This window comes from Aegilops tauschii, chromosome 5 (assembly GCF_002575655.3).
Source record: "Aegilops tauschii subsp. strangulata cultivar AL8/78 chromosome 5, Aet v6.0, whole genome shotgun sequence".
In the NCBI taxonomy this organism is placed as follows: Eukaryota; Viridiplantae; Streptophyta; class Magnoliopsida; order Poales; family Poaceae; genus Aegilops; species Aegilops tauschii.
Window position 1 is genome coordinate 1926007 of NC_053039.3, and position 11152 is coordinate 1937158.

General features: G+C 47.2%; 1 protein-coding gene across 3 annotated transcripts; it reads right to left on the reverse strand.

The window, feature by feature from the left end:
• Positions 1-321: 321 nt before the first annotated feature.
• On the reverse strand, positions 322-2650 carry LOC109757537 (uncharacterized). 3 transcript variants are annotated; one of them, XM_045228226.2, is made up of 3 exons: positions 2566-2650; positions 1705-2437; positions 322-1486 (listed from the first exon to the last, which is right to left on the reverse strand). In XM_045228226.2, the coding sequence occupies exons 2-3, from the start codon at positions 2392-2394 to the stop codon at positions 380-382; spliced, it is 1797 nt and encodes a 598-aa protein (XP_045084161.1). In that variant the 5' UTR covers positions 2395-2437; positions 2566-2650; the 3' UTR covers positions 322-379. The 3 variants fall into 3 exon arrangements, with proteins under 3 accessions (XP_045084161.1, XP_040244565.1, XP_045084162.1); XM_040388631.3 differs by having other exon boundaries at positions 1705-2433; positions 2566-2644; XM_045228227.2 differs by having other exon boundaries at positions 1705-2441; positions 2566-2619.
• Positions 2651-11152: the final 8502 nt, after the last annotated feature.

Here is an 11152-nt window from a genome sequence, read left to right on the forward strand (position 1 = left end):
AACTTTCCTGGCGAGCCGCCCTGATCTGGGACGCCGTGATCGCCGGCGTTGCCGCCGCGGTCACCTCCGGCGCCGATCTAGGCCCTGCCCAGCGTGGTTTCTTTCTTCGCGTCACCGTAATCCACGAGTCCATTGTCTTATGTGCAGCTAGATTACAGTGTCGCGCCGCATCTCGCAACCACCTAGGGTGATCCTCCGAAAAATATAAGTTTCCTTCCCCGTCATGTCGAGAGAACAAATTTTGCAACGACGAGTAATCGTCATGTTCTTTTGTTTATGCCACGATATGATTAGGTGACTCAAATACATAGTATCATCGCATACAACAGTCAATATTTGTTTCATCCTTGATCAAATATTAAGACAAATACATAGCGCTTCAGAGATCGTCATGGATAAATGGCGGAGATGATTTTGGTTCTTCGTCCTTCATGCTTTTATAGGAGTAGGAGGTAGACCAAGTGACCTCGACCCTGACCTTGCCGCAGGGCCCGTTGATGTCCGCTTTATCGGTCGTTCCGGCATGGCGCGGGACGAAGACTACGGAGCCAACCACGATCTGATCATCAGAGAACACAAGCTTGTTGTAGTCCCATAAGTCGGCCGAGATATGAAGCTCTGCGCCGAGCTGTGCCGAGATGAGGTTCCTCTGGAGTGGTACGGACTCGTGGTGTCGCGTCGTGTGGGACTGATTTGCCTGCTTGCTGAGCAGAGTGTACGGCAGCTCCTCGCCGGAGGCCAATTTGGTTGTTGCGTTGACGCGGCCGTAGACGTTGGAATTAAAAAAGCGGTTGCCGCTGTCCAGCAGGACGACCTTCACAGTGTCCATCACGGCGTTTGTGAGCACCGCGTACCATACCTCCATCCTACCGTGTTCACCCCTGACCGGGACCTTGAGGATGTTGTTGTAGTCGCCGGATAAGGTATCCCGTGAGTTCCAGGCCACCTGGTCGAGCGCCACCTTGCGGTCCGAGCCGAAAAGGGTGTAGTGGTCCATGAGGTCGACGTCGATGACAAAGTCGTCGGCGCCGGAGATGGGCCGGGGTGGGCAGCCTAGATCTGCCTTGCCACCAGGGCCCACCTCCTGATAGTTATCCTTGTCCCGGTTGTAGAGGCCGGCGTCATTGACGGAGCGACGGAGACGCTTTTTAGGAGTTGAGGCCACTACTGTTTTAGTTAGCACCATCCCGAGCACCAGGGCACCGAGGTTGTGGATGCCCTGTAGCAGCAAGGAGGTTTCCGATAGATAGCCCCAGTTGCGGATCAAGTGGATCTCCCACCCATGGAGCTGCCGGTCATCGCTGGCTTGTGATGGGTTGATCCCCATCTGGCTGGCGGCTCTCTTGGCGATGATCTCCAACCTCACAGACTCGATGAAGTTGACAATCAGTGTGCGCAGATATTTTTTGGCACGTTGGTTGTCTTTTCCGTCATGACTGTCCAGGCCCCAGATGGCCCCCCGGATGGTCTCACGGTCGAAAATATTCTGCTTGTGGATGAAGATATATACATGTAGTTAGTATAATTTTTAGAGGATTAACGTACGGCTGGTCACTAATTTGGCAAGGGAAAGAGATGATTGTGACATGCATGATAACGAGTCACGCACGTTGCCGGCCTCTAAAATTACAGCCAGCCATCCATGTTCTTTCCAGCATGAGTAGCAGAAAATTTAATGAAGCAGAGAACTTCAAGAAGTACTACCTGCTGCTGAGATAATCCACCCATCCCGTTTCCTCCTGCATAGGATCCGCTGTATCCCAGGTTGGTGGACCCTGGGATCATGCGGTACCCCTCTCTGGGTGTGCCGTCCGGATTGTAATGGGTAAACTCGAACGCCTTGCCCTCGCCGTTGCGGAACCCGACGACGTAGAGGTTGTCCGTCTGCACACTCAGGGTGACCCTTGCTTCCTCACCAAGGTGGAGCGTCAGGTTCATCAGCTCAGGGGCCGGATTGTCCCTTACCTGCGGAGGGAGCCTAGGGATATGCACGACATTTCCCGAGTCTGGATCCAAGATGTCCACAGTGGGGCCTTCCGGGTCGCTCAGCCTATCGCGCATGGGCTCCAAGAAGTTCTTCTTGAAATGGTCGTCGTCCTCAGCCGTCAAGTTTATGTCGAACGATAGGTCCTTCTTGCTCGTCGGGGCTTGCCCGGACGGCCCCGGCTTGTTGTTACAAGCCGGGGGCACCGTCCTCCTCTTGGTAGTCGTACTCACGAGCGCCCTGTCCCCAACGGCTGTCTTGCTCCATGAGGTCGGCGACGCCGGAGATGGCCGGAGGTGCACGGTGGTAGGTGAGGTCCGCCTTGCTCCCATCGCCGGCGGGGCGCACCGACTGAACGTAGTGGCCATCATCATCCCGGTAGTACAGCTGCAAGAAGGCGCCCAAGCCATCGGGCCTTCAACTTGGTTGTTGCGATGCTGCACTTGCACCTAGCTAGCTTCAAAACAATGTTAAGTTCATGCATACACTAACTAGTAGGAGTACGTAGCTCCTATCTAGGTAGACACAAATAAATCTAGCGCATGTATGTATGTCAGGACAAGTATTTCAGGAAAACTTACTTGTAGCCTCGGATGTGTGAGTTGTGGGCGATGGAACCCAAGGGGGATGCCTTCCCCCTATATATACAGGTCTGGCCGCCCCGTCGCTGTCTGCTTTTTTGAAGGAAGCTCTATCTGATATGCATGCATGGAAACAGCTCACATTGACGACGGAGCTAAGCACTAGCATGCCATGCACTAGGTGTTTTAGAGCTGAACCAGGCATGTATGGTAGTGTGAACGAAGATGACCCAGGACGTTGAAACATCAACAGAAGCATCCACCAGTTCAGCTTTAATTGCATGCAATGATGCCGCATAGAATTTCTGCGCTTCAACATGGACAGATCATGCATCCTGTACCTATAGGCTATAGCGACGTAACATACGATCGAGTACCATGCCGGCATAGATGCCCTAGTCCTCCTCTACGTGTTGTCAATGTCATGTTTTTCTTTCCTGCAAAAAAAAAGTCGTGTTTTTCTTTCAAGAAGACAAGACTTGCCTTGGTCTTCTTCTACTACTCTACTTGTTTGTCATGTTTCTAAGCGATACTTCAACTACTGATTTGGTTTGCATTCCATGGTTGCTTTTCTTACATGCATTACCCTGCATCGAATGTGCTGTAATCATTCACAGCGATTTGCCGACAAGATGCCCTGTTAATTTCCGCTTTCTGCATCAATGTGAAAACTGGCACAAACAATAACGTTGGCCTGCCGGCGGACCCACGTCTTGACTTGGATCCGAAGTCAAGTGGCCATCTTTAATCAATAAAAATTAGGACTATACATCCTTCACGTCGGTTATAAGTCCCCCAGTTTTTTGGGCCGAACTTTCATCGTAATTTGGGTTATAATTTTTTGAATTTATATGCCTCAAAATGTATGCTACTTGCTTCGCTTTTAAAGAAGTTTCCAATCGTATGATACTGAAATAAATAAATGATTACTCAGCAGGAAACAACACCCAACCCCATGTCGTCCATCTTGGGCGTCACATGGAACGCTAGTCGGCCATCTCCTAGGGCCCTAACGCCCATGCCGCCCGCTGCCACTGGCTGTCCCCATGTCCACCAAAGGTGTTGCGCGGTGTGGGCGCCGGCTCAGCGGTGCGTGGAGGCGCAGTCCTGCGGAGGAGGCAGCCGAGAGGTCCTCTGGCACTGGGGCCACCGCAAGAAAATCGTGCATGATCAACGCTCCCTCATTGCCACTACGGAGTTACTGTACACACAATGTTTTTTTAACACAGTACAGACGCAAGCGCTTATACACACTCACCCCTTTCGAGATGGTTGGCGGACTAAAATCGCACGACACTGTGTTCAACGGCTGCAGCCCACTAATCTACAGGGAATACATGGCTGCAGGTTTGTGTCGTGCGTGAATCGGCTGTATAATATCGTCCATGTAGCAGTGATCATGCCACTATATTGTAATGGTATTGTTTTCTCACTGGCATAAAGAACAACACTTTTCCTATTTTTTGGCCATCTATTTCTTCAATTCGCTCGACGTCATTTTTGTAGCCGTCCGATTCACACGAATATCAGTAGTGCTCGGTGGTCAGCTAGTTTTTGTGTGCGTCGCGCGCGTGAGTCCAGGGTTAAGGTTACCCCGACGCTCTCTGGTTTCCTGAACAAAAAGTAAAGAAGAATCATCTACCTCTAGATCTAGTATCTTGGGAAACACATGCATGGGTGCATGGCAGTGTGAACGAAGATGACCCTGGCTGTCGAACTCTTTGTTTCGTCATTTCCTTTGCATTGAAACATCAAGAGGATGGCACGGGAGGGGCCTTCATCATAGGCTCCACCCTCGACAGCAAATAGGAAGGCGCGCTCGTCACCTTCCTGCGGACGAATGTTGACGTGTTTGCATGGCAAGCATCCGACATCCCCGGTGTTCCCAGGGAGGTGATTGAGCACCACCTAGCTCACTAGTAGAAAATTGGGCTTTGGTCACAGAGCAATATTCACATTAGTCCCGGTTCAGTCACGAACCGGGACTAATGTGAGCATTGGTCCCGGTTCGTGTGGCCAGGGGCCTGCCGGGCCTCGTGGGGGCATTGGTCCCGGTTCGTCCGGACCCTTTGGTCCCGGTTGGTGGGACAAACCGGGACCAATGGGCCACGCTCCTGGCCCACCACCCTTTAGTCCCGGTTCCTACCACAAACCGGGACTAAAGGGCTGGTCCTAGTTGCGGCCAGTGTTTAGTCCCACCTCGCCAACCGAATGACGCTCACAGCAGTTTATAAGCCCGTCTCTCTCTGCCTTGTTGAGCTCCTCTTAAAGTGAAAATAGATGCCCTTATACAGGGAATTTGACCTAAATTCACAGTAAATTTCATAGAAATTTATTATGAATTTAGGTTGAATTTTCTCTATAAGCGCATCTATGTTCATTTTTTATATTTATAAAATAATAAACCTTAATAAAATAAATAAAACTAAATAAACCTTAATAAAATAAAATAAAATAAACTATAGTAACTAAAATAAATAAACCTTAATAAATTAAGTAAAAATAGCAACAGTAAAATAAATAAAAATAGCAGCAGTAAAATAAATAAAAATAAAATAATTAAACTAAAATACATAAGTAATTATAAATAAAATAAATAAGTTTTTTGTTGTAAGTAGAAACAAAACAAAACAAATAAAGCAAAAGAGAAAAAAGAAGAGGAAATAAATTATGCCACCTACTGGGCCACCACGGCCTGAATACGACTAGAAACCCATCCATGGGCCAGGATTCAGGCCCGCAGAAGGCCCAGTAGGCCCCACAGGCAAAGAGAACAGTTAGGCCCGAAAGCCTGCAGTTGAGAGGAGTTCGAGAGGGTGGGCGCAGTAGCGCTTATAAACCACTCTCGAGCTCTCTCAACTAGCGAGGTGGGACTGAACTTTTGACACGGGGCAGCACAAGGCCTTTGATCCCGGTTGGTGCCACCAACCGGGACTAAAGGGGGCATTGGTCCCGGTTCGTGGCACCAACCGGGACCAAAGGCCTTTAGTCCCGGTTGGTGCCACGAACCGGGACCAATGAGTTCCCTATATATACCCCATCGCCACAGCAGAGCACTCCAGAGTGCTCTGTTTTTTCTGGCCAGCGAGGGGAGGGCATTTGGGTGCTCTAGCTCACCTCCTATGCACATGAGGTGTTCGATGAAATGTCTGAGCCACACTAGTTAATCTTTCTCCTCTCGAAACTCGACCTCCGAGCTCCATTTTCCCCGAGATTTGTCTAGGTTTAGCGGTCCGTCACGTCCTGTCCCCGTCTTCACCGCCGTCGATCGCCCGCGCCGATCTCGTCGCCAGCACCACCGTGGTGAGCCTCTTGTTCTTATCTTCTTTCTGAAAGGAAAAAATTCTTACTTTAGATAGTTACTTGTCTAATTTTGTTACTTTTATTATTCCTTCTTATTACATAGTGCGATGGTTTTGGTATCCGCCCCTGTCGGCCCTCGTCATGTCTATGATTCGGATGTGGTATATATTATCTTTTTATAACTATTTGGTTCATTTATTGTTTATGACAAATATACTGACCAATGTGACATAGATTTTATTTATCTAGGAGGTGGTTGAACCGGAAATTCTAACCGACCCTATTGTCGAGAGGTTAAATTTAGTTGAAGAAGAAAACAATTACTTGAAGGAAAAAATAAAAAAAAATTGAGGAGGAGAAGATGATATTGGAGTTGCATGTTGCGGATGTCGTCGATGATCACAAGATCAAGATGGATGCAATGCGCTTGAAGATTAGAAAGACTAGAAAATATGCCATTCATACCGAGGCTTGGTATCATTATGCCGTTGGATCAATTGTTACCTTGGTTGCGATTATGATCGCATTTGTTTTCGCATTGAAATTTTTTACATAGTTTCAATGTATGGTTTAATTAATTATATGCTCTGGAGAGCTATATATATGTTGTTAGATGAGAACTATGTATGTACTTTGGTTTTAATGTGATGATAAACTTCTATTAATTTGGTCACTTAATTATCTATTCATGATGTTCTGTAATGGTTTTTGACACACTTAATTATATATAATGCACGCAGATGAACCGGCAATGGATGTACGGTGACAGACACACCTCCGAGTACATTAAGGGCGTGCATGATTTTCTCGAAGTGGCTAAGGCAAACAAGCAGAATGGTTTTATGTGTTGTCCATGCCCTATATGTGGGAATACGAAGTCTTACTCTGACCGGAAAATCGTTCACACCCACCTGCTTTACAAGGGTTTCATGCCACACTATAATGTTTGGACGAGGCACGGAGAAATAGGGGTTATGATGGAAGACGGCGAAGAAGAAGAGGACGATGACAACTATGTGCCCCCTGAATACGGTGATGCTGCAACGGGGGAAGCTGCTGAAGATCAAGAGGAACCAGACGATGTGCCCAATGATGCTGCAAGGGGGGAAGCTGCTGAAGATCAAGAGGAACCAGTGCCCGATGATGATGATCTCCGCCGGGTCATAGTCGATGCAAGGACGCAATGCGAAAGTCAAAAGGAGAAGCTGAAGTTCGATCGCATGTTAGAGGATCACAAAAAAGGGTTGTACCCCAATTGCGAAGATGGCAACACAAAGCTCGGTACCGTACTGGAATTGCTGTAGTGGAAGGCAGAGAATGCTGTGCCTGACAAAGGATTTGAGATGCTATTGAAAATATTGAAGAAGAAGCTTCCAAAGGATAACGAATTGCCCGACAGTACATACGCAGCAAAGAAGGTCGTATCCCCTCTAGGATTGGAGGTGCAGAAGATACATGCATGCCCTAATGACTGCATCCTCTACCGCGGTGCGTACAAGGATCTGAACGCATGCCCGGTATGCGGTGCATTGCGGTATAAGATCAGACGAGATGACCCTGGTGATGTTGACGGCGAGCCCCCCAGGAAGAGGGTTCCTGCGAAGGTGATGTGGTATGCTCCTATAATACCACGGTTGAAACGTCTGTTCAGAAACGAAGAGCATGCCAAGTTGATGCGATGGCACAGTGAGGACCGTAAGAAAGACGGGAAGTTGAGAGCACCCGCTGACGGGTCGCAGTGGAGAAAAATCGAGAGAAAGTACTGGGCTGAGTTTGCAGCTGACCCAAGGAACGTATGGTTTGGTTTAAGCGCGGATGGCATTAATCCTTTCGGGGAGCAGAGCAGCAATCACAGCACCTGGCCCGTGACTCTATGTATGTATAACCTTCCTCCTTGGATGTGCATGAAGCGGAAGTTCATTATGATGCCAGTTCTCATCCAAGGCCCTAAGCAACCCGGCAACGACATTGATGTGTACCTAAGGCGACTAGTTGAAGAACTTTTATAGCTGTGGAATGGAAACGGTGTACGTACGTGGGATGAGCACAAATAGGAGGAATTTAACCTGCACGCGTTGCTGTTTGTAACCATCAACGATTGGCCCGCTCTCAGTAACCTTTCAGGACAGACAAAGAAGGGATACCACGCATGCACGCACTGTTTAGATGACACTGAAAGTATATACCTGGACAAAAGCAGGAAGAATGTGTACCTGGGCCATCGTCGATTTCTTCCGACCAACCATCAATGTCGAAAGAAAGGCAAGCATTTAAAAGGTGAGGAAGATCACCGGAAGAAGCCCGCCATGCGTACCGGTGATCACGTACTTGCTATGGTCAATGATTTACACATAATCTTTGGAAAGGGTCCCGGGGGACTAGCTGTTCCGAATGACGCTGAGGGACACGCACCCATGTGGAAGAAGATATCTATATTTTGGGACCTACCCTACTGGAAAGAGCTAGAGGTCCGCTCTTCAATCGACGTGATGCACGTGACGAAGAACCTTTGCATGAACCTGTTAGGCTTCTTGGGCGTGTATGGGAAGACAAAAGATACACCTGAGGCACGGGAGGACCTGCAACGTTTGCACGAAAAAGATGGCATGCCTCCGAAGTAGTATGAAGGTCCTGCCAGCTATGCTCTTACAAAAGAAGAGAAAGAAATCTTCTTTGAATGCCTGCTCAGTATGAAGGTCCCGACTGGCTTCTCGTCGAATATAAAGGGAATAATAAATATGCAAGAGAAAAAGTTCCAGAACCTAAAGTCTCATGACTGCCACGTGATTATGACGCAACTGCTTCCGGTTGCATTGAGGGGGCTTCTACCGGAAAACGTCCGATTAGCCATTGTGAAGCTATGTGCATTCCTCAATGCAATCTCTCAGAAGGTGATCGATCCAGAAATCATACCAAGGCTAAGGAGTGATGTGGCGCAATGTCTTGTCAGTTTCGAGCTGGTGTTCCCACCATCCTTCTTCAATATCATGACGCACGTCCTAATTCATCTAGTCGACGAGATTGTCATTCTGGGGCCCGTATTTCTACACAATATGTTCCCCTTTGAGAGGTTCATGAGAGTCCTAAAGAAATATGTCCGTAACCGCACTAGGCCAGAAGGAAGCATCTCCATGGGCCATCAAACAGAGGATGTCATTGGGTTTTGTGTTGACTTCATTCCTGGCCTTAAGAAGATAGGTCTCCCTAAATCTCGGTATGAGGGGAGACTGACTGGAAAAGGCAGCTTGGAGGGGGGGACTCAATAATATGCAGGGACGGATATTCTTGGTCTCAAGCACACTACACAGTTCTACAGAACTCTACCTTGGTGACCCCGTATGTCGATGAACACAAGAACAGTCTGCGCTCCAAACACCCGGAGCAGTGTGACGACTGGATTACATGTGAACACATCAGGACTTTCAGCAGTTGGTTGGAAACACGTCTCAGAGGTGACACCACTGTTTGTGATGAGTTGTACTCGTTGTCCAGGGGACCATCTTCGACTGTATTGACTTACAAAGGATACGAGATAAATGGGAATACATTTTACACGATCGCCCAAGATCAAAAGAGCACCAACCAAAACAGCGGTGTCTGCTTTGATGCAGCAACCGAGAGGGGAAAGGACACATATTATGGTTACATAATGGACATATGGGAACTTGACTATGGACATGATTTTAAGGTCCCTTTGTTTAAGTGCAAATGGGTCAATCTGTCAGGAGGCGGGGTACAGGTAGACCCACAGTACGGAATGACAACAGTGGATCTGAATAATCTTGGGTACACTGACGAACCGTTCGTCCTAGCCAATGATGTGGCACAGGTTATCTATGTGAAGGACATGTCTACCAGACCGAGGAAAAGAAAAGATAAGGAAGCGAATACATCATACGATGAGCCAAAGCGCCACATAGTTATTTCAGGAAAAAGGGACATTGTGGGAGTGGAGGGCAAGACAGACATGTCTGAAGATTATGAAAAGTTTCATGAAATTCCTCCCTTCAAAGTCAAGGCTGACCCAAGCATCCTGATAAACGATGAAGATTATCCATGGTTACGGCGCAATAAGCAAATGACACAAGCGAAGAAAAAGTGAAGACTTTCTCCCGCAACTATTATGATGATACCATGCCAACTTTGTAATAGACGAGTATGATACCATTGTCCGTTTTGTACAAGAAGTGCATCTAGTTTTTGCCGTAACCCTCTCAACTTTCTTGCACATGCTATGTGGATGAAATGATGATACCATGCCAACTTTCAACCTTTTCAGAGTTCATTTGAAATGCTTTTCAATTTTAGGGTCTTATAGCTCAAAATAATTAGTAAATGGATGAAAAATAACAGGCCAAAAATTAAAAATTATGCCACCTACTGGGCCACCACGGCCTGAATACGATTAGAAACCCATCCATGGGCCAGGACTCAGGCCCGCAGAAGGCCCAGTAGGCCCACAGGCATGTACAGAGAGGTTAGGCCCGTAAGCCTGCTTTAGAGAGGAGCTCGACAGCTCAGGCGCAGCGCACCTTATAAACAGGTGCGGCTCTCTCTTAGCTAGCGAGGTGGCACTAAACTCACCACCACGCCGTTGTGCAAGGCCATTGGTCCCGTTGGTGGCACGAACCGGGACCAATTCCACCCTTTGGTCCCTGTTGGTGCCACGAACCGGTACTAATGAGGCTGTGGCCCCACGAGCACCTTTAGTACCTGTTCGTGGCACGAACCGGTACTAGAGTTTCTTACTAAGCAGTTTTTTAGTCCCACCTCGCTAGCTGAGAGGCACTAGGAGCGGTTTATAAGCCCTGAGTGCAGAGACGATGAAGAAGAGGCGCAATGCTCACGTTGCTTAGCTTCAAGCCTTGAGGAATAAGGTAGACTGCATGGAGCTATGTGCAGTGCAGTCTACACTATTCCGAAAGGCTTGAAGCAAATCAACGAGCATTGCGCCTCTTTTTTATTTTTAATAACTTATTACAACTCCGGACTTCTTGTGTTCCGACAAAATAAAATAAACTTTAATAAAATTTATGAAACTAAAATTAACAAAGTATTTTCTCTTCAAAACATTATAAGAAACCTCTATTATTATTGAAACTAAAATCATATAAAATTGATGCAACTAAAATTATCGAAGTATTTTCTGTTCAAAATCATTAAAAGCAAAAAGAATTTTCATAAAGAACTTTTTTTGATAGAAACTTTAATAGCAAAAAGAATTATCATAAAGTAAAATAAATAAGTAATTAGAAACAAAATAAAATAAAATAAATAAGTTTTT

Bases quoted from the DNA above. Each gene is read 5' to 3' on its own strand.
- LOC109757537 (XM_045228226.2), bottom strand. From the start codon at position 2,394: ATGGCTTGGGCGCCTTCTTGCAGCTGTACTACCGGGATGATGATGGCC. The intron at 1,487-1,704 runs GTAGTACTTCTT...ATCCACAAGCAG, and splicing joins GTGGATTATCTCAGCAGCAG to AATATTTTCGACCGTGAGAC.